The sequence below is a fragment of the Dromaius novaehollandiae genome, chromosome 3 (genome assembly GCF_036370855.1).
Source record: "Dromaius novaehollandiae isolate bDroNov1 chromosome 3, bDroNov1.hap1, whole genome shotgun sequence".
Lineage (NCBI taxonomy): Eukaryota > Metazoa > Chordata > Aves > Casuariiformes > Dromaiidae > Dromaius > Dromaius novaehollandiae.
In genome coordinates, this window is record NC_088100.1 from 610649 (window position 1) to 630339 (window position 19691).

The 19691-nt window shown below is 62.9% G+C and overlaps 2 protein-coding genes across 3 annotated transcripts; both read left to right on the forward strand.

Moving 5' to 3' along the window:
* Positions 1–750: 750 nt before the first annotated feature.
* On the forward strand, positions 751–16179 carry LOC112992619 (uridine-cytidine kinase-like 1). 2 transcript variants are annotated; one of them, XM_064508163.1, is made up of 14 exons: positions 751–1065; positions 1155–1261; positions 1328–1453; positions 2051–2122; positions 2431–2620; positions 2738–2799; positions 3348–3364; positions 4150–4248; positions 14021–14114; positions 14237–14299; positions 14722–14844; positions 14958–15065; positions 15156–15312; positions 15523–16179. In XM_064508163.1, exons 1-14 carry the CDS (start codon positions 804–806, stop codon positions 15594–15596), a joined length of 1554 nt encoding a protein of 517 aa, XP_064364233.1. In that variant the 5' UTR covers positions 751–803; the 3' UTR covers positions 15597–16179. The 2 variants fall into 2 exon arrangements, with proteins under 2 accessions (XP_064364233.1, XP_064364232.1); XM_064508162.1 differs by having other exon boundaries at positions 752–1065; positions 1328–1498.
* Positions 16180–16290: 111 nt separating this feature from the next.
* On the forward strand, positions 16291–18730 carry DNAJC5G (DnaJ heat shock protein family (Hsp40) member C5 gamma). The gene is made up of 4 exons (XM_064508164.1): positions 16291–16527; positions 16620–16833; positions 16963–17116; positions 17765–18730. Exons 1-4 carry the CDS (start codon positions 16415–16417, stop codon positions 17845–17847), a joined length of 564 nt encoding a protein of 187 aa, XP_064364234.1. The 5' UTR covers positions 16291–16414; the 3' UTR covers positions 17848–18730.
* The last annotated feature ends 961 nt before the right edge of the window (positions 18731–19691 follow it).

The following is a 19691-nucleotide window of genomic DNA, read 5'->3' on the forward strand; positions in this document are numbered from 1 at the left end:
ATCTGCCGGGAGCCGTAGTCCCGCGGGGTGTGTGTGTGTGGGGGGGGGGGGGGGGGCTGAGGTCGCGCGGGGTCTGCCGGGAGTTGTAGTCCCGCGGGGGTGTGTGTGTGTGTGTGTGTGTGTGTGTGTGTGTGTGTGTGTGTGTGTGGCGGCTGCAGTCGCGCGGGGGCTGCCGGGAGTCGTAGTCGCGCGGGGGTGTGGGGGGCGGGTCGCAGTCGCGCGGGGGCTGCCGGGAGCCGTAGTCCCGCGGGGTGTGTGTGTGGGGGGGGGTCTGAGGTCGCGCGGGGACTGCCGGGAGTTGTAGTCCCGCGGTAGTGTGTGTGTGTGGGCGGCTGCAGTCGCGCGGCGGCTGCCGGGAGTCGTAGTCGCGCAGGGGTGTGGGGGGCGGGACCCAGTCGCGCGGGGGCTGCCGGGAGCTGTAGTCGCGTGGGGGGGGTGTCGGGGGGGGGGTGTTGCAGTCGCGCGGGGGCTGCCGGGAGCCGTAGTCCCGCGGGGTGTGTGGGGGAGGTCGCAGCCGCGCGGGGGCTGCCGGGAGCTGTAGTCGCGCGGGGGCTGCCGGGAGCCGTAGTCCCGCGGGGTGTGTGTGTGGGGGAGGTGGCAGCCGCGCGGGGGCTGCCGGGAGCCGTAGTCCCGCGGGGTGTGTGTGTGGGGGAGGTGGCAGCCGCGCGGGGGCTGCCGGGAGCCGTAGTCCCGCGGGGTGTGGGGGGGGCGGAGGGGCGGTCGCAGTCGCGCGGGTGCCGCCGGGAGCCGCGGGCGCCACGCGCCGTCCCGGCAGCCCCCGCGGCTCGGCGCGGCGCGGCGCGATGGCGGCGGCGGCGGCGGCGGCGGCGGGCGCGGAGGAGCGGCGCGGCGGCTGGGGCGCGGCGGGGCCGGAGCGCGGGCCCGGCTCGCTGGACTCGCTGCTGAGCCGGCTGCCGCTGACGCCGTCGCCGCGGAAGCGCACGGCGAGCCAGTGCAAGCCGGAGCCGCCGCTGCTGCGCACCAGCAAGCGGACGATCTACACGGCGGGCCGCCCGCCCTGGTACAGCGAGACCGGGGCGCCCGTGGACGAGGCCTTCGTCATCGGTGAGCGCCGGGGCGCGGCGGCGGGGCCGGGGCCGGGGCCGGGGCGGGGCGGAGTGGGGCGTCCGCGCTCACGGCCCCGACGCCCGCAGGCCTGTGCGGCGGCAGCGCCTCGGGCAAGACGACGGTGGCGACGCGGATCATCGAGGCGCTGGACGTGCCCTGGGTGGTGCTGCTCTCCATGGACTCCTTCTACAAGGTGCGGGCCGGGCGGCGGGGGGCGGCGGGCGGCGGGCGCGGCGCTGAGCGGGCGGTGCCTCCGCAGGTGCTGGACGAGGGGCAGCAGGCGCTGGCGGCCCGCAGCGACTACAACTTCGACCACCCCGACGCCTTCGACTTCGAGCTGCTCGTCAGCGTCCTCCGCAAGCTGAAGAAGGGCAAGAGCGTGAAGGTGCCGGTCTACGACTTCACCACGCACAGCCGCCGCCGCGAGTGGGTGGGTGCCGTGGGCAGAGCGGGCCCGGCACGGGGCCAGGGGCAGCAGCGGGGCTGCGCTGCCCTGACCTGTGGAGGGGGGGGGGGGGGACCATCGGGGGTGCACTGCCCCGTGGGGAGGAGCAGCGGGGGCCGGGAGGGGCACCCGTGGGGCAGGAGCGCGGGGCTGGGGGGGCAAAGGGAGGGAAGGGGCTGGCTGCAGGGGCAGGAAGCGTGTGGATGTGGGCAGGGGAATAGGGGCTGGCACGGAGTTTGGGAAGGGGCTGTAGCATGGAGCAGGCAGTGCGGAAAGGATGGGGACAGGAGGAGGGGACGTGGGGAGAGGCCTGGGGGTCTAGAACGAGCCAGGCTCTAGCAGGGCCGGGGGATAGATGGCAGGGGTAAGAATAGGGGCCTTTAAAGGCTGGGGGGTGTAGGACGGCTCTGGGGGGCATCCTGCCCACCGGTGGTTAGAGCTCAGCGTGGGTCGAGGGTTGAGGTGTTGTCTGTACTGAGTGCGTTGGTGCTGTGCGATGGCGGGGGCAGCACCAGCGTAGCTCTTATCTGCCCACAGAAAACAGTGTACGGGGCTAACGTCATCGTGTTCGAGGGGATTCTGGCTTTTGCCAACAAGGAGCTGCTGAAGGTATTGCTGCCTGATGCGGCTGGTCTGGGGCTCCCCGGGGTGCGCGGGGTGGGCAGGGACCGCAGCGGGGTGCTGCACACGGCATGAACCAGGTCCCGAGCTCAGTGCTGCTCGTGGGGGGAGGTGGCTGGGTGTCTTTGGAGGCAGACATCCTCCCGCCGTTTGCTAACGGAGCGCCCGCGTGTGCCGTCGCTCTGTGGGGTCAGATCTGTCAGGGCCCTGGATGGGGAGTGAGGCGGGTCTAAGAGGGCCCCGGGATGTGAGCGGGGAGCTGGATGAGGGGGTGCTCACCCCTTCCAGTTTTCCAGCTCCTGGACATGAAAGTGTTTGTGGACACGGACTCCGACATCCGGCTGGTGCGGCGGCTGCAACGCGACATCATGGAACGCGGGCGAGACATCGTGGGTGTCATCAAGCAGTACAACAAGTTTGTGAAGCCAGCCTTCGAGCAGTACATCGAGCCCACCGTGCAGGTCGCCGACATCGTGGTGCCCAGGGGTGAGGCTGCGCTGCGTCTGCTGGGTCTGACCCGCGTGTCAGGAGCGGGTGTCCTGCGGGCCCTGGGACGGGGTGGGTCAGCGTACGCCTGACCTGGCTTCTTTGCTCTCCCGTCAGGTGGGGAGAACTTCGTGGCTCTGGACCTCATTGTGCAGCACGTGCACAGCCAGCTGGAGAAGGTGAGGTGCAGGCTTGACTGCTGCTAGCTTGGGGGGGGAGGAGGAGGAGGAGGAGGAGGACTCAGCACGCAGAGGGGAGGATGAGGCTGCTCACAGCTGCCTCAGCCCCCGCTGGAACCTCCAGGGCTCTCAGCGTCACCTCGCCCTTTGCCAAAGGCCTTAGCCCACCTCAGGGCAGACCGAGCTGGGATGCAGGGGCTGGGGAAGTGCAGAGAGGGCCGGGCACAGCACCCATCCCTGCCCGTGGCTCGTGGCACTTGCACTCCAGCCTGGCCTCGTTCAGCTGCTGCCCCCTCGGTCCCAAAGCCAGCTCGTCGTGATCGCACTTGTGCTCGCTTCCCTCGTCCCTCGCTGCATCCCAGGAGTCCAGTCTGGCCTCCCGCGTGTGCCCAGCAGCAGTTTCTTTTCAGTTCAGCCTCCGGAGAAGGGGTGGGGGTTGGATCTGGGCTGCCTTTCGGTGGCTCTGCCTGGCTAGTGCAGTGACTGGATGTTCGTTCTTTCTTTCTTTCCCCTTTTGCCGTCCTGAACGACTCTGCTGTGCTGCCTAGCGTGAAATCACCGTCAGGTATGGTGGAGACCCTGCCAGCTGGAGAGCGGCAGGTCCCTGGGCTGGGGGGTGGATGGCTGCCGGGACCTGCTCTTCCGAGTCCTGCCTCTTCTCTGTCCCTGCTGGCTGACGCTTTGCTGGGACATGTGAGCAGAGCTGCCCTTCTTTGACTTTGGAGGTGGCTGCCGTGCATGCAGCTTGCTTGGGGTGACTGGCTTTGGTAGGGCCCTGCACAGCCCGTCCCGCAGCAGCTATGTCTGACTTGTGTCGTTGGCTCCCTGTGCTGCTCCCGCTCCTTTCCGGACTGTGGTTCCTGCCCCGAATGATAGGGTGCCCCGGGCTGTTCCCTTGCGTGGGAGACGTGCCCTGGGCAACCCTCCCCGTTCTGCAGGAGACCATGGAGGTGCCGCAGCGGGGCGGTTCCCACACCTCTGCACAAGGTGGGCAGCCCTGTCCCGGGTGTCCTGTCTCGTCTGCGCAGAGCTGCCTCTCGCTCCCCGGATTCTGGCAGAAGCTTGTTTGTGCAGAGGCTGATGGAAAGCTGGATGTGTGGGCGGGGAGAGGCTTGTTCCGGTTTTACGGAATGGTGCTGACTTAGGGTCTAGTGTCTGGCACTAAACACGGAGCCCTCCTGGGCATGAGGCAGCGAGGGCTGAGCTCTTCCTCGTGTCTGGTCTGTGTGTCTGGTTTTCTGGGAGGTGCTTTTCCGCTCGGGAGAGGGCAATCGGGGCCCGCGGGAGCCCGGCGGGGGGGCTGCTGTGTGCGTGCGCTGTGCAGCTCTGCTCACTGCTCTCTCGTTGCAGGGCAGCCCTGGCCTCTGCCCACCAGGGACAGCCCCTGCCGAAGACGCTGAGCGTGCTGGAGAACACGCCCCAGGTGCGAGGCATGCACACCATCATCAGGTACGTCCCTGCTTCCTCTGGGGGTTTCCTGAGCGTCTCTTACGGGTGGACAGTGCTGTAGGACCGCACTGCCAGCTGCTGCGACGTTTCCTATCCCCTGTCTTCAGGGCTGCAGATAGAGGTGTTTTCTTGGAGCAGAACAGAGCTGGCTCCAGCCTGGTGGCAATTTTTGTGACAAGACCTTGGCACTTCTGCCCTAGGAGACGCAACACCAGAGAGGTTGTGGAGCCTCCGTCCTTACGGATATTCAAAAGCCGCCTGGACACGGTCCTGGGCAACGTGCTTTGGGTGCCCCTGCTTGAGCAGGGAGGTTGGACTAGATGATCTCCAGAGGTCCCTGCCAGCCTCAGCCATTCCGTGATTCTGGGGTGGCTTTTGGGCCACAGGCAGGCTTGTCTCATGGCCGGAGGAGTCTAGTCAGCTCCTCCCTAGCTGGAGCTCAGGTCTAGTAGCTAGTGCGGGGTCTCGTGCCACTGCTGCCTGCCTCCTGAGGCACTTGGTTTTAGACCCAGCTTACAGAGGGGATCCAGGCTGCTGCCCTGTTGCCTCTTCCAGGACTTTGCCCCTTGCTTGATCCTTTCATTCGCGTAGATGCTCTGTTTTATTCCAGGTGACAGTAGCGTTAGTGTAGGGTCAAGCCCACGTCCCATGGGACCGCTGCCACGTTCCTTGTTACTGCCGTTGTGCGTGTTACTGCCTTTGAAGTGAGTTAGCCGGCCTGGAGGCTGTTAGGAGGTGCCAGCTGCTCGAGTATCCCAGCACTGGAACGTAACACAGGAGCTGTGTGTGTTTCTGTCGCTGGGTGGTAAAGCAGAGAGGGCTGCTGGCCTAAGCAGCGCTGTTCTCTAGTGCCTGGCTGCTCGTGTCGTGGCTGCCAGCGCCCATGTGCAGATGTGACCGTAACCTCGGGGCCGCACACGAGCTGTGCACCTTCTGCATAGCAGGCGTGCCGCCTTCCTCTGCCCGGGTTCCCGTCTGCGCGGAGGGCACGGCTCCTCCCTGTCAGAGCGCAGGCCCAGAGGCAGGTCACCGCGGTGGTGAAGAAGCAGGCGATGTGCCGTGCCGCGTGATGTGTGCGCACCGGGAGAGACCTGTGCCGGTGTCTGGAGCCCGTTGTACCTCACCCCTAGGTCGTGGGCTCCCAGTAGCTCTGAGTTCAGGTCTGTCAGCTTCGAAGGGAGCCTTGGAGCAGGCGTGACCTGGTCCTTGCAGCATCTCCGGCACGCTGGCAGCAGCTCCTTCGCGATAGCCCGAGTTGATTTCTCCAGCTCATCTGCCGCCTGTGCCTGTGGTGCACCGCTGAACCGAGGTCGCAGGGAGAGCCCGGGGGCCCGCACAGCCAGCGGCTGAGTGTTTGCTTGGAAATGGGCAGGAGTCTTCCTTTATACCGGGCTTACGCGGGAGGAGAAAAACACGAGACTGTGCCGGAGCCCTCCCCGTCTCCGCCCTCCCTGTTCGCAGGCTCCGGTGTTGACCTTTTACCTGAGGCTCTCCTGTTTCTTAGGAGACCCGGCAGTGTTACGCTGTTTGCTGCTGTCAGACAGGCGGGAGCCTGGGCTGATGCATTAGCAGTGCCTAAATGCCGGGCTTCAAACGGTCCCTGTCCAGCAGGGACAGCAGCCCGGGAGCGCGCTGAATCCTCTCTAATCTGCTGCCTGCTGCTCCTGTCTTCCCCCTCGGTGCTGCCATCCTTTTGCCTTTCTGGGACTGGCCTGTTTTTCAGCCTGTAGCGCCTCTGCCTTTGTGCCACAAGCACCCAATAACGTTAAGCTGTTTCGACTTCGGAGTTCGTTCAGTTGCTTTGGGGAGGGATGGATCAAATGGATGTACAGTTTGGTTGGAATCTAGCACCACTGCTCATCTCAAATTACCGCAGCAACACTGTGCTTCTGGGGCTGGCTTGTGTGACTGACGGGAGTGCGGGAAGGCGGACTTTGCCTCTGCCAGATGGTCGATGAAAAATACCACATTTATGAGGGGCGTTGACTTGCCCTGTCAGCCACCCCCTCAAATCCTGCTGCAGCCCAGTAAAGCCAGGAAGACTGAAGCAATTCTGTTGTTAAGAACTCTTAAGTTGAGGAAATCTTTCAGCAAAAAGTTTCTGTATTCATCAGCACCAGGTAGCTTATATTTCTGGTGCTTACAGGTAACGTGTGATTGCTTGGCAGCACTCAGTTACTTCTGCGTGGCTTCAGCAAGGTCCTGTGTCCTCATGCCTGTGTCTCTGGACTTCCCTCTGCACCACAGGCACTGCTGCCTGCCTGCTGATGCTCTCCTGGCTTCCCTGGAGAGATCCAGGCCGGCGGAAGATTGCACGCACACTTGGCTGGTCTGCACCTTCTGCCAAACTGCCTGTGCTTCCGTTCATGAAGTCACTGTGTCTTGGTAAATCTGATCTCCCGTCTTTACTCCAGCCTCGGGGATGGCAGTGCTGTGGTGCCATCGGCTCCCCTCCGCAGTCGCAGCCCTCGTGGAGTGCCGGTGCTCCTGCTAGCACTGCGTTTCCGAGTCTCCTGGTACACCAGACCTGTTATCTGTGGATGCACCAGAGAGCTGTTAATCGGGTTTTCCCTCCAGCCTCCCTTTTTTTCATTCTGCCTTTCCCAGTGCAGTTCCCTTGGAGACAGCCTGTGAATCGCCAGGCTGCTGCTGGCCAACATCATCTCCCTGTTGTTCAGCACTGGAGGCTCCTCTGTGCTTCAGCTTCTGCCTCTTTGAGGGTCCTCCTGGAAGATTATGTTGTGGCGGTAAGCGAGCATCTCGCTGAACACGGTCACGGCAACTTGAGTCTTGGCATCCCAGGGAGAAGGGGTTTCCAGAGTGATTTTCTGCTATTGCGGAGAGGTGGAGACCGAAAAATAATCCTAAACATAGAGTAGCTGAATGATTTTATTCATGCTTAGGCTGAGAATAGTGTGTAATAAGGGTAGGGGGTCATACCTTCGAACTTACAAGACACCCCTGTGTCAGGGCTAGATCATGACAGTAGGTAGAAGCATTTCTTACCACACGTCAGGACTTCTCGGTACATGAACGGTCTTTTCTGGCCCCTTCACAGCCCTGAGAGCCTCCATCGAAATGGATGTCTGGCTGTTCGGGCATGTGATCCCTTTCAGTGGGTAATGCAGTGGGACTGAGCATGTGTTGTCTGCAGAGCCGCTTATTCCTCCCACCTCTTCTGGAGCATCTTGGGCTGTCTCTGCCACAAGGGAACGGGGCTTTCTCTCCCTTGTTTGCATCTTGGCACTCACGTACTTGTGGAAGGGCTCCAAGGCAGAAGGATGCTCCTTAACCCCCTGGAGTGCCGTCCTGAGACTGCGTGGGAACCCCTCCTCCTCTGTTAAGCTAGGGATTTCAGGACCCTCTTCCAGGTAAATACTTGTGAAGACCGCTCCGTGCTGCCCACGATGTGGGTGTGCTTGAGTCCTTGCTTCCCCTTTGGGTGCTTATCTGCTTCCTCAGAGGAGCCGTTCGCCTGTGCACTCGCCCCTCGCGGTTCTCCCGCTGCCTCACCGTTCCCCGCGGGTTCCCAGGGACGGCCGGTTGGGAAGAGCGGAGGGGCTGCCTCGCCGCAGCCGTGCGCGTGCTGGGGAGGCGGTGGGCTCCTACGCACCCCCGGCAACGCGGCCAAGAAGCCTGCGGGCGAGCGCGTGGTCTGAGCACACCCACAGCGGGAGCAGGCAGGCAGGCAGCCCGTCGTGAGACGGAGGCAGGGCACTTCTTTCTTCCCAGATCTGGACGGGTTTTCTGACTTCCTCTGGGAGTCCCCCACCGTCCCAAGGTTTGTTGAAAATATCCGTTTTAGTAGGTCACAGTTTGCTCCTTGGTCACTGCAAAGCTCTTGGATGCAAGCTGCCCGGGTCTGACTGCAAAAGATATCTCAGGATAGCAGCAGCTTTTTATCCTTCTCCTGAGCTACTGTTGGCTGGAACGTGTCTCATCATTTGCTGCGTGATGTGAGAAATGGCAGATGATGCCCTAAAATACAGAATTAAAAATATTTAGTATCCGTCTGCCTTTTCTGGACCATTGCCAACTCAACCACATCCATCTGGTAACTGGCAAATATCTTTGTTAGGATTCCTTTGTTCCTTATGTTCTCAAGAAAATATTGTGGGTATACATAGATAGCGCTGTTTTTAGATACAGGTCAAAAAGAAAAGACGGATTTCAGCAGCTCCTTATTAATACTGCCTCACAGTCCCTCAGTGCCAGCTCAGGGCGCTCTCTCTTGGTTATTGCTCAGCTGGAGAACCAGAAGCTTGTTCCTGAGGGTTCTCCAGCAAAATGACCCTTACGTTACAACCTGTTATTTATTCTTTCGTCAAAGCAGCCACGGACTGCAAGGAACAGAAAAGGGATATCCTTGGGATCTTTATGTGGTCACATTTTAAGTATCTAGCAAGTCTCAAAATTTCCCTGTTTTCCTGCTGATTGACCTCTTGGTGTAATTACTTTGCCTTCAGGCATTTCGCACTTACAAAACTACTAGTGGGATAATTCTTTTGCTCACCTGAAAATAGTGCTCTGAGAAAAGTGGGACTGGGACAGTCCTACCTGCCTGTTCTTCACAGAACTGCCTTACACACTTGTGTCACTGCTTTTTAAACCACATGTTGTAGGAAACGCATGGCTTCCTGCAGCAGTTGCTTTTGGGTAACTTGTGAGTTAGACTTAGCACAAGCGTGTGCTGATGAGCAAAACACTCCCAGTATGAAAAGCCATCCTTCTTCCCTTTCCGTCCCCTGCACTGGGGCTAGGTTGTATGTAAATGCAGTTGGCTTTTCCGTTTCTGGTGGAGAAGGAGGGAGGTTTCCTCTGAATTACCTCATTGTGTCTATTCTGTGCATCCCTTCTTGCTGCCCCGAGCACTTGGTGTGACGAGATTTTTGTCATTCATTTACAAATGTGTCTGGTTCCTGGCAGTGGTTTGTCCCTAATTTGGTACATAAACAGGAGAGTTGGGAACATGTGTCAGGAGTTGTTTTCCGTTAAGTTTCGGGGAACTCAGTTGCTCTTGACGGTGTGGTGGACTTGTTTCTTCCGTGTTCAGGGCCTCAGGAGCCAGTCGTCTCATGGTCATTTGCGGGTGTGCTCGGGTCCCAGCTCGGGCCTTACCTGACGACGGCCAACACAAGACACTCGTCCCTTGCTCCTGCGTTCCCAGTGCCCGAAGAGCCACTAATGCTGTCTGACGTTCTGCTGTTCCCTCCTCCCTTTCTGCTACTCCCCGTTTCCACGTAGTCAGCAGTTATCTTCTAAACCTCCCGCCCTGCAAATCTTCCAGCGGAGGCTCAGCGGCAGGCAGAGAGGTGGTGCTCAGAACGAGTAATGCTGCACCTTCGTGCTTGCTTCTCAGGCACCTGCATAACCTCCGTTCAGCGTCAGGATGGACGCCTAAACTAGGCTGAGGCCATGCTCACTGGTCCCTTCCTTTTGTTCTTGGTTTTATGCACTTTATTCGTCTAGCCAGCCCGCCACGCAGCGTCAGCTCTGAACCATCTCCCCTTTGTCCTGAAGAGCACCGAGCGGTATCACATGGCCTCTTTTTACTTTACACCATTTGCATTGTTTATTGCAGGCTTTACGTCCCGGTTCCAGGGAAACCAAACATTTTTCTTGGCTATGTTGTCTTTCCCAGACAACACCCTACGTCTTTACCAAGCCCAAAACATGCATTACCACTTCCTCTTATGCTCTGGACTTAATTTTCAATTTGGATGTCATTTCAGCTTCCTACCTGACAACACGTAAGTTCCCTTGCCTTGTTTGCATGCTGCTCTGATGCGCTGAAGGCTGGGACTAATACGTTTCCTCCCAGGAGGAGGTTTGATGCTGAATGCTTCAGGCCTTCTTCTGACTCCTCCGGTCTACGGTGGGCAGCGGAAGGGCGTTGACGCGTTAGTCCTGGCCGGCGTCGGTTGCTTGGGACTGCAGGCAGTGACGGTAGCTGGTCGTCTTGACCTCCAGATCAATGGCATTCAGAGCACCCTACTCCTTTCAGCATCTTTGTTAGCGAGGATGCCTGTGTTTTTGCAACATCTCTTCCTCAGACTTGCGTCGTTCTTGAGCCATTTCTGGATGGTAGTGGAACTCCCTGAAACTGCGTCAGTTTGGGATTGTCTTTGAAGTTATCTGCAGCTCTTCAGTGGTTCTGTACTGAGTTAACAACTTCTACTGGACGTTTTTAAAACTAGTTGAGTCTCACTTCATGTGAAGGTGATTATCTGCTCCAAATGGAAGTGCTTTCCCTGGAGAGCGGAAAGCCCCAGGACCTGTCTCGTCACTGCCTCTCCCTTCTGAGAGGAAGACAACAAGTCCTCCCCATGTACGTGAGACTAATCCAGCAGGCTCCTAGCTCCCTGTTCACGTTGTGTTTAGTTACTTGACTAGTTTGGGGTTTGGCCCCTCTTTTTCCCACTGGAGGAGTGGGTTTGGGGAAATGCCTTTTCTGGAGCTGTACGGTGCTCTTTGCTCTGGAGTGCTGGCAGAGACGGGCCAGCTTTGACCGCTGGCTTACCTGCCGTTGGATGTCCTCGGGACTGAAGGGCAGTACTAGCTGTTTCCTTTCCAAGCTCACCAGAGTCGTTAAGCAGCGTGAGCAGCGTTCTTTGACAGCACCTTGCTACAGGCCATCAAGTCTTTAGTGGCAGCAATATCTACGCTAAAGACTTTTGCCACAAGGTAGTTGCCTGCTACTTACGGGAAGTTACCATGATTCCTTCTGCTCTTCTTTAGCTACCACCCTGTAATAATAAAAATAAATAAAAACAAAAAATCACTGCTTTTTCTGCTACAAAGATAAAGAAGCTCTGCAGGAGGAGGGAGGTACAAAGAAGAGCAGGAACCATGGCCACGGTCACGGAGATGGTTAGAAAGGGTCTGCAGGCCACCTTTCCCTTGAGGGGAACCTGTTGGAGCTGTTTGAGGAACTGTTAATTATGGACAAAGGAGAATTATTTGCTAAAAATACGTCTTCCCCCCTAAATAGGTCCATTGCTGAAGAAGCAAAGTAGATATGGAATAAAAAGAAAGATTCTTGTAGTGACAGACACCTGGTTGAAAGGTAGGAAGTAGAGGGAAGGACTGAGAAAACAGGGGAGTCACCAGTCAGTCCTGCTGGGATCTGTGACGTTCAGCATATTCAGCCCTTTTGCCCAGATCAGTTTTGATCAAGATGACAGTTTGCTACTATTAAGTGATGAAAATGAGTGCCAGCTGGAGAACTGCAGGATGGTTTAGGCTGCGGTTTGCAGCTGTTGAGATGGAGATGAAGTTCGGCATAGTTAGGGGCAAGCAAGGCTGTCAGGAAGGGCCGCTGCTGCTGCGTGGCGTGGGCTGTGCTCTGAGAGCACCCGAACCTGGGTTTCCTGGCAGGCTCTGCTCGAGGTCGCTCAACCCGCAGCGCTAACGGCGGTGGATGTCTCGGGGAAGGATGTCTGCAGCGCAGGCTTGCCCCTGTGCGCAACCAGAGCCTGGCAAGACTGAGGACAGTGGCGGGTGCCCCAGCTGATGTGAGCCCGTGTGGTGCCAGACTGGCTTCTCCCTTACGGATTTCTGCCCTCACACGGGGCAAAGGCCCTTGTCTACATACGTGCCGTGGTGGAAGCGCTGAAAGGAGCCGCTGACAGCAGTGCTGAGCCCTGTGGGCCACGCGTGTTCGTGCATCACCTGCCACGTTGTCCTTGTAACTTCCCATGAGTAGCAGCTTTGCTGGTTGATGTCAGCAGCTGCCCTTGGCCCGGGTGCTTAGACATTTTAAGATCTTGCAGGGAATTAAGTTTCCAGGCGAACCAGCAGGCTGAGGGAAGGGGTTGTCCCTCTGTTCGGCACTGCGAGGCACAGCTCCGCACTGTGCCCAGTTCGAGACTCCAGTACCAGACAGATGTGGGCTCCCCGGAGCAAGCGGGACCCACCGGGCTGGCCGGGGGCTGGAGCACAGGACGTTCGAGGAGAAGCCAAGAGAGCTGGGTTTGTGCAGCTGGGTTTGTGCAGCTGGGTGGAGATGAGGCAAAGAGGGATCTCGTTCCTGTCCTCAGCTACCTAACGGGTGGGTGGAGAGAAGCAAGGGCTGAGCTCCCTGTGGGGGCACAGGGACAGGATGAGAGGCAATGGCTCAAGCTGGGGTAGGGGAAATTCCCATTAGATATTAGGAGTATTTTCTTGATGGCAGTAGTCAAATATTAGAGCAGTAGCCAGAGAGACCGGGACCTCCTTCCACAGAGACATTGCAGTGTTGCCTGCACAAGAAACACTGAAGTTGTTTAAGGACTGGCTAGCCTCAAGGCAAGGACTGCTAATGCAACAGGGTAGTCGTCATTTTAATGTCCAGAGCTCACACTTCTCTTAAATAGAGTCTTTGTCTGGACAAGCCGTAGCCTGGCCTCTCCTGAAGCCAGAAGGATTGTACACAAAGTCCAGTTCAGATAGAGGTTTCAGCGCTCAGCGTAGGCCCCGGGTAGGCGAGATGCAGAGGAACGGAACAGCTGTGACTCTGCAAACAGGACTTGCAGATCCAGACGGAGGGACTCTAAAGGCAGAGGGAGGAGGGCACCAGCAGGAACACTCCCTCCGAGTTACCACGACAGAGAATTTGGGAGAGCACCTCTGGAAAGCAGTAGCTGCAAAAAGGGGATGTGGGTTAATGCAGCTCAAGGACACTCAGACTGCAGCCCCCGCGGCAAGGGCTGAGCAGGGGGTGAGGAACCTCCAGCTGCCACCTTCCTGGGAACAGACCTGGGAAAAGGCCCCGTCAGGGAGCAAAGGGCGCTCGGCTGCGGTGTGACCAGGAACCTGCCAGCAGTAACAGGCAGGATCATGTGAACCTCACCAGCATGGTCACAGAAACGAGAGCCAGGAGGGCAAGATGTCGGCTGCCCTGGATGCTGCTCCAAGACTGCAAGCGTAGGAGAGTGAAGCCAGGGGGGCTGCAACGGTGCTCAGTGTCTGCAGGACTTGGCAGGGCGAGGCGTCAGCACCTGTGAAGGTCCATGGGGGGCCCAGAGGACAGAAGTGGTGATCACATCTGACCGGACATTGCAGGAACCACAGAGACAGCCTGATCGTGAATGCAGGCAGAACTAGCACAACTGTCCAGGTTCTCCCTTGGTAGGAGCCCTGCAAGATTTTAAAATGTCTGAGCACCCAGGCCAAGGGCAGCTGCTAACATCAGCCAGGTTTAGGGCTGCAGTTCTGCGCTCCCCATCCCCGGTGTGTGGTATTGGGGTTCCAGCTCTGCTGCAGCCGAGTGCCACTGTCCCTGCCGTCACATCACAGGACACGCTGATACGCCTCTCTTCCGTCACCTCCTGCTTCCTGTGCCAGACGCTTTTCCCAGCGTGATCCTGCAGGTAGAGCTCCATGCATGGAGCTGCAGCCAGCCTGTACAGCGCTTTCCCCCCATTCTGAGTGCCAGGTCTCCTGCCAAGGCCGTTCCTGCATAGGCGTCTGTCTAGCCAGAACGGCACCGCGAGAAGCTCTGTCCCACGCTGAGACTTTAGGAGGGGATGAGGATGGTCCTGTGGGCCCTGGCCCTGCTCCTCCCTGTGCAGTCTCAAGGGAGATCTCTGGATGGCCGCCTCTAAGCTGGGGGCTTAAGAGCCTTAATTAGTAGCACGTCTCATCCCCCTTCCTCCTCCCCCGGAGAGCTTCCAGGTTACCCCAGGCTGTTCCTTGTTCATTCTTGCTCTCCTTTTGAGCCCTTCCTTTGCTGGCTCCAAGGTGGAGCAGGGGCTCCGCTCTCATCTCCCGCACCGGTATCCTCCCTCAACAGGAACAAGGACACGACCAGGGATGAGTTCATCTTCTACTCCAAGCGCCTCATGAGGCTGTTGATCGAACATGCCCTCTCCTTCCTGCCGCTCAAGGTATGTGACTGCTCCTCGGGTGCAGCCGTGGCCACATCACTGTCTTCCCTGTGCCCCCGAGCAAGCCGGGCCGTGCCGGAGCCTGGATTTGTCTGCGCTCTGTTAACCTCCCCTTTCTTCAGTCGGTTACTGTGGAGACGCCCCAGGGGACAACGTACGAAGGAAAGCGGTTTCACAGGCAGAGGGTGAGACATTGTCCCAGCCCCTTTCTCCCTCGCAGACATGCAGCCCCCCATTTCCAGGGTCGGTGCTGGCTGGGAAACCCGGTGGTGCTCTGGGGCCGTTGCCGTGCGTAGGGACCGCTTGGCTAGGCTCGTTTCGGTGCAGATAACGCGTTCGGGCCTCCTCGGAGCCTCAGAGCCCCCCAGGCCGGAGGCTTGAGGGCGCTGCAAAGCTGGGGAGGGGCAGGTGAGACCGGGCTTAGGCACGAGGAGATCGGGGGCACCCGGCGGTGCTGCTGCCTCTCTGCGGCGAGCCCCCGAGGAGGCTGCTGGGCGGCCGCGCTGGAGGCAGCGCGAGGGGCTGGGCTCCCCCGCTCGAGCGAACGGCGTGCGGGGGCTCGCGGGGGTGGCCGCGCAAAGCAGCCGTGCTGCTGTCCCTTCCGCAGATCACGGGCGTGTCCATCCTGAGAGCCGGGGAGACCATGGAGCAGGCCCTCACTGCCGTCTGCAAAGACATCCGGCTGGGCAAGATACTCATCCAGACCAACCACGACACGGGGGAGCCCGAGGTGAGCAGCGCCCGCTCGCCGGGGGCCCGTTCTGGTGTGGGGGCTCCCAGCCCAGCCCCCGCCATCAGCCGAGGCACCACGAGGTGGGTGACCACGTCTGCTTCCGTCTGCAGCTCCACTACCTGCGCCTTCCCAAGGAGATCGGCGAAGACTACGTCATCCTCATGGACAGCACCGTGTCCACGGGTGCCGCGGCCATGATGGCCGTGCGCGTGCTGCTGGTGAGGGGACAGGGCTGGCGGGGCTGGGGGCTGGGGCGCGCAGCCCTCCTCCCCTGCCTGGCCTGGCTCTCACGGCCGCCTGTGCTGCAGGACCACGATGTCCAGGAGGACAAGATCTTCCTGCTGTCACTGCTGATGGCGGAGATGGGCGTGCACTCGGTGGCTTACGCCTTTCCTCGCGTCCGCATCATCACCACCGCCGTGGATAAGAGGATCAACGAGGAGTTCCACATCATCCCGGGCATCGGTGAGGGGGGACGTTGGTCCTGCGCCGCGCGCGCTGCCGCGGCCCTGCGGGCCCCCTTGTCTCGTCCCATCGTCACGGACCGTCCGGGCACCCGCTGGGTCTCCGGTGGGGTGACACGCTCCCCTGGGGCCCTCGGCTGCGCCGGGGAGGGCGCGAAGCGGGCGGGGGCCCCACGCTGCCGACGCCTCACTCTGTCCCCTCGTCGTCCAGGTAACTTCGGGGACAGATACTTCGGTACCGACGGCCCGTCCGCCTGGTGCGAGAGCGACGGCATGGACTGCTGAGCGGGCTGCCCCCGCCACCCCGCCGCCGGGGGGGCCGCCCACCTCCGCCCCCGGGAGGGGCTCCCCCCGCCAGCCCCAGGCCCTCCGGCCCCGCAGGACCAGCCCCGCCGCCGGCCTCTCCCCCTGCCCCGCGACACGGCTCCGGCGGGACGGACCGTCACCCCGCGGGCCGCTCGGAGCAGGGGCCGGCGGCCGGGGCGCAGCGCCCGCGAGGCTGCCCGGGGCGCGGGCGTGCGCGCAGGCTCGCTTGCTGCAACCTCTATTTATTTGTATTTATTCTGAGCAGCTGCCCCGGCGCTCCTGCAGCCAGCGGCCTGCAACCTACCGGGGACCGGGGCTCCTCCCGGGAACGCCGCCCCGCCGCTCCCGCCGCCGGCCCCGGGAGGGAGGCGGTGCCCCTGCAGCGCAGCCACGGTTCCGTGCTGGAGCCCGGTGCCGGGGCGGGGAGCTGGGCCTGCCCGTCCCGTCCCGTCCCGCCCGGCGGGGCTCGGTGCACCGGGGGCGGCCGGTGTCGCGCCGCTGCCCGCGCTCGGTCCTGTACGCGGCGCCCCGCGCTCGCACGGCAATAAAGGAGCAGCGCCGAGCGCCGAGTCCTGCTGGCGGCGGGCGGCGGGACCCGGGGGCGCGCGGGAGGGGGGGGGGGGCGCGCCCTCTGTGACGCAGCCGCTTCGGCCGCCGTCGCGCCTGCGCGGTGCGGGGCGCGGCGGCGCGCGCAGGCGCAGAGGCGGCGGCGGGGCGGAAGCGCCGGGCCGGGCCGGGCCGGGGCGGGCAGCGTTGGGCGCCGTGACGAGCCGCCGGTGCTCGTCGCCGCAGGCGGGATGGCGGAGCCCAGCCGGCCGCAGCGGAAGCTGTCGCGGGCCGGGGAGAGCCTCTACCATGTCCTGGGCCTGGAGAAGGGCGCCTCCCCCGAGGAGATCAAGAAGGCCTACCGGTACGGCGGGGCGGCGGGGCCGGGGCGGGGGGGGGGCACGGGGCCGCGGGGGGGGGTGCGGGCCGCGCCGTGCCAGCCCCGGTGCCCCGCAGGAAGCTGGCGCTCAAGTACCACCCGGACAAGAACCCCGACGACCCGGCGGCGGCCGAGCGCTTCAAGGAGATCAACAGCGCGCACGCCACGCTGAGCGACGAGGGCAAGCGGCGCCTCTACGCCGAGTACGGCTCCATGGGGCTCTACGTGGCCGAGCAGTTCGGCGAGGACAGCGTCAAGTACTACTTCCTCATGTCCAAGTGGTGGTTCAAGGTGAGCCCTGCCCCGCCGCGGGGCTGCCGGGGGGCTTGCGGGGCTGCCGGGGGGCTGCCGTGTGCCGCCGCCTCGGGGCTGGGGCCCGCCGGGGGGCTCGGGGGCCTCACAGCGCGCCCACCCCCGCAGGCCCTGGGCGTGTGCTGCGGCATCATCACCTGCTGCTGCTGCTGCTGCTGCTGCTGCTTCTGCTGCGGGAAGTGCCGGCCGCCCGAGGAGGACGAGTCCTACAAGTACGTCAACCCCGAGGACCTGGAGGCGCAGATCCGCGCTGAGGACAACGGTGAGTTCGGCAGTCTCTGTGCCCCCGCTGTGTGCCCAGCTCCTGTGTCTGTGAGCACCGGGCTCCCTCCTGCTGCATGGGGCTTCTGGGGGAGACCTTGTCCCGTTGGGAGAGACGGGGCGCTCGTTAGACAGTGGGATCTGACTTAGTAGCATTTATTGCTCAAGGATCAACAGTTGGTGCTGGACTTGGGCTTTGGCTGGTGACAGCTGGTAGAGGGAGCTCTTGCACAGGCTGTGGAGAGCGTCCTGTCCTTCCTCGTTCCCCCTGGGAGAGGTCTCCCTGAGGGCCCTGCGGAGGTCTGGGGTCTAGGGACACCTGGGCTCGCGCCCTCCTGGGGCAGGAGCTCAGCGAGCAGCCGTGCTCTAGGCTGGTCCGTCCCAAGTACGGGCAGGCCGTGGCCATGCGGGGATCTACGGTCTGAGGTACTCTGGGATTCGGGCTGTTCCTGGGTCATCGCTACGGGCTTCCCTGGGTGGAGGGACTGCCGGAGTGTCTGTCTGCCGGCTGGAGGCGTGGGCCCTTGTCAGACAGGGCGGAGAGCTGTGGTTCATGGGAGGCCGAACGAGGGCGTCGGCAGTCCTGAATAGCTGTTTCCCGGCGCCACGGCCTGGGGCTCCGCCGCTGACCTGCACTCTTGTTTTCCAGACCCGCAGGTCCCTATCGTGGTCCAGCCCCCGCCGGCCGGAGCGGAGCCGTCGCCGGGCGTCAGCACCAGGACGAACGCCTGAGGCCGGCCTCAGCCCCGCCAACAGCCCCAGGACTCTGGGCAGGGCCCCCCTTTGGGACCGCCGCTTCCCAGGACCCCTGTCGTGCCACCCGGGGCGGCTCTCCGGCCTCGCTGTGGCTACAATCTCAGGTTAAATTGGCCAGCATCAGCGCAGAGGCTCCCGTGCCCCTGTTTGAGCTCCGCAGAGGCGCCCCTGTGTCCAGCACTGGCGCCGGAGGTGGCCCGGAGCCCCCGGCCGCTGCGCCCCATCCGCAGTGCCTCCCCTGCCGCTGCGTCCCAGCCCCGCCCGGGGCGCCAGCGCCCAGGCGAGGCCCCGCTGGAGCAGGCGGAACCCACTGTGACTGGACTATGACCGGGGAGGGAGGCCGGGGCTGGCTCCCTGCTGGGACCGCCCGCCGGCACGGCGCTCCGGCACGGCGCTGCCGCCCCGCTGCCGCCCCGCTGCCGCCTGGCCGCTCACCAGCAGCCCCGGCCCCTCGCTGCCCCGCTGCCTCTGCCTGGCTGGGGGCCACCGCTCGCGGCCAGCGTTGCCAGAGCTGGGCGCTCTCCTGGGGCCCAGCGGCGGGCGGGGCCACCCGGCCCGGGCCCCGCGGCCTGCAGCCGGTACCGAGGGCGTTTGAGACCGTGAGCACTGTAATCCCTGGGGCTGAGCCGCTTCCCGCCCACGGGGCCCCTCCGCACGGGTGCTGGGTGCCAAACGCTGCCGGCGAGGCTGGGGCGCGGCCGCCTGCACCTCCTGCCTCTGCCCTCGGGGCCCCGGGGCAGCCGCTGTACCTTGCTCTGCCTGCTGCTGGCAGGCTCCCCGCGGGCTGGGCCCGGGCACAGGCACTTTCCTTGGGTTTGTACAGGTTTTATGGGCACCATTAAAGAGTGAGGGGAGGGGAGCGTGTTTCTGCGTGGTCTCTACGCCGCCGGAGCTGCCTGCACGCGGCAGGCGGGGGTTGCCCCGGTGGGACATGCCCTCGCCCGGCTCTGCCCTGCGCCGGCTGAGGCAGTGGCCGTAGGGGGTGGGCGAGGAAGGGGGGCCAAGCTGGGGGGTCGCAGCCCCAGCGCAGCCGGAGCCTGGCGGGGCGCCGGGTCCTGCCGGGCTGACGTGGGCTCTCAGGGCTCCAGCATTGCCGCCGCGAGGCCCAGCCCCGCTCTGTGCCCGCCGGGAGCAGCTTCGGCCCCCCCGGCCCCATTTCCAGCGCACGTGCCAGCTCACAGCTCCGTGTGTGTCCTGGATGCTCCCCGCCCTGTGCCGGGGTGGAGAAGGGCCGAGCGGCTGCCCGGAGCCCCGGCCATCGCCTCCCGGCCCGCGGCTGTGCGCGCTGCCTCACCCCCTAAATATAGCCGGAGTGTCAGGGCGAGCGGCGCGGGATGGGGAGTCCCTGGCGCCGGCGGTCCCGGGCGTCCTTCCACGCCGGCGTCGGGGGGCCGGCTCTGGCTGGCGCTCGTGGGCCCCGAGCCCGCTGCCCGCTCCGTTATCTCCCGGGAAGGGCATGTCCCCGCCGGGCGAGGGCCTGGCAGCCGGGCGCTTTTGTTCCTCCGGGGCCGGCGCATGGCCGAGCTCCCCTGACCCGGTGCCAGCCCGGCCAGAGCCGTGCGGGGCTGCAGCCAGCCGTGCACCGCCCTCCCCCCCCTGCTGCCGCGGCCCGGGCGGGGGCCCTGGACCCCCCTTGGTCCCTCTACGGGGAGCTGCGGGGAGCCCTGCCGCACCGAGGTGCCCCGGGGAGCAGCGTGGGTCTGCCCATGCTGGGCGCTTAGCGTCGGCCGGGGGGGGGGAGGGGGCAGCCCTGCGTGCCCGGGAATGGCACCCGGGCATGGTACCCGGACACGGTACCTGGGAATGGCACCTGGGAGTGG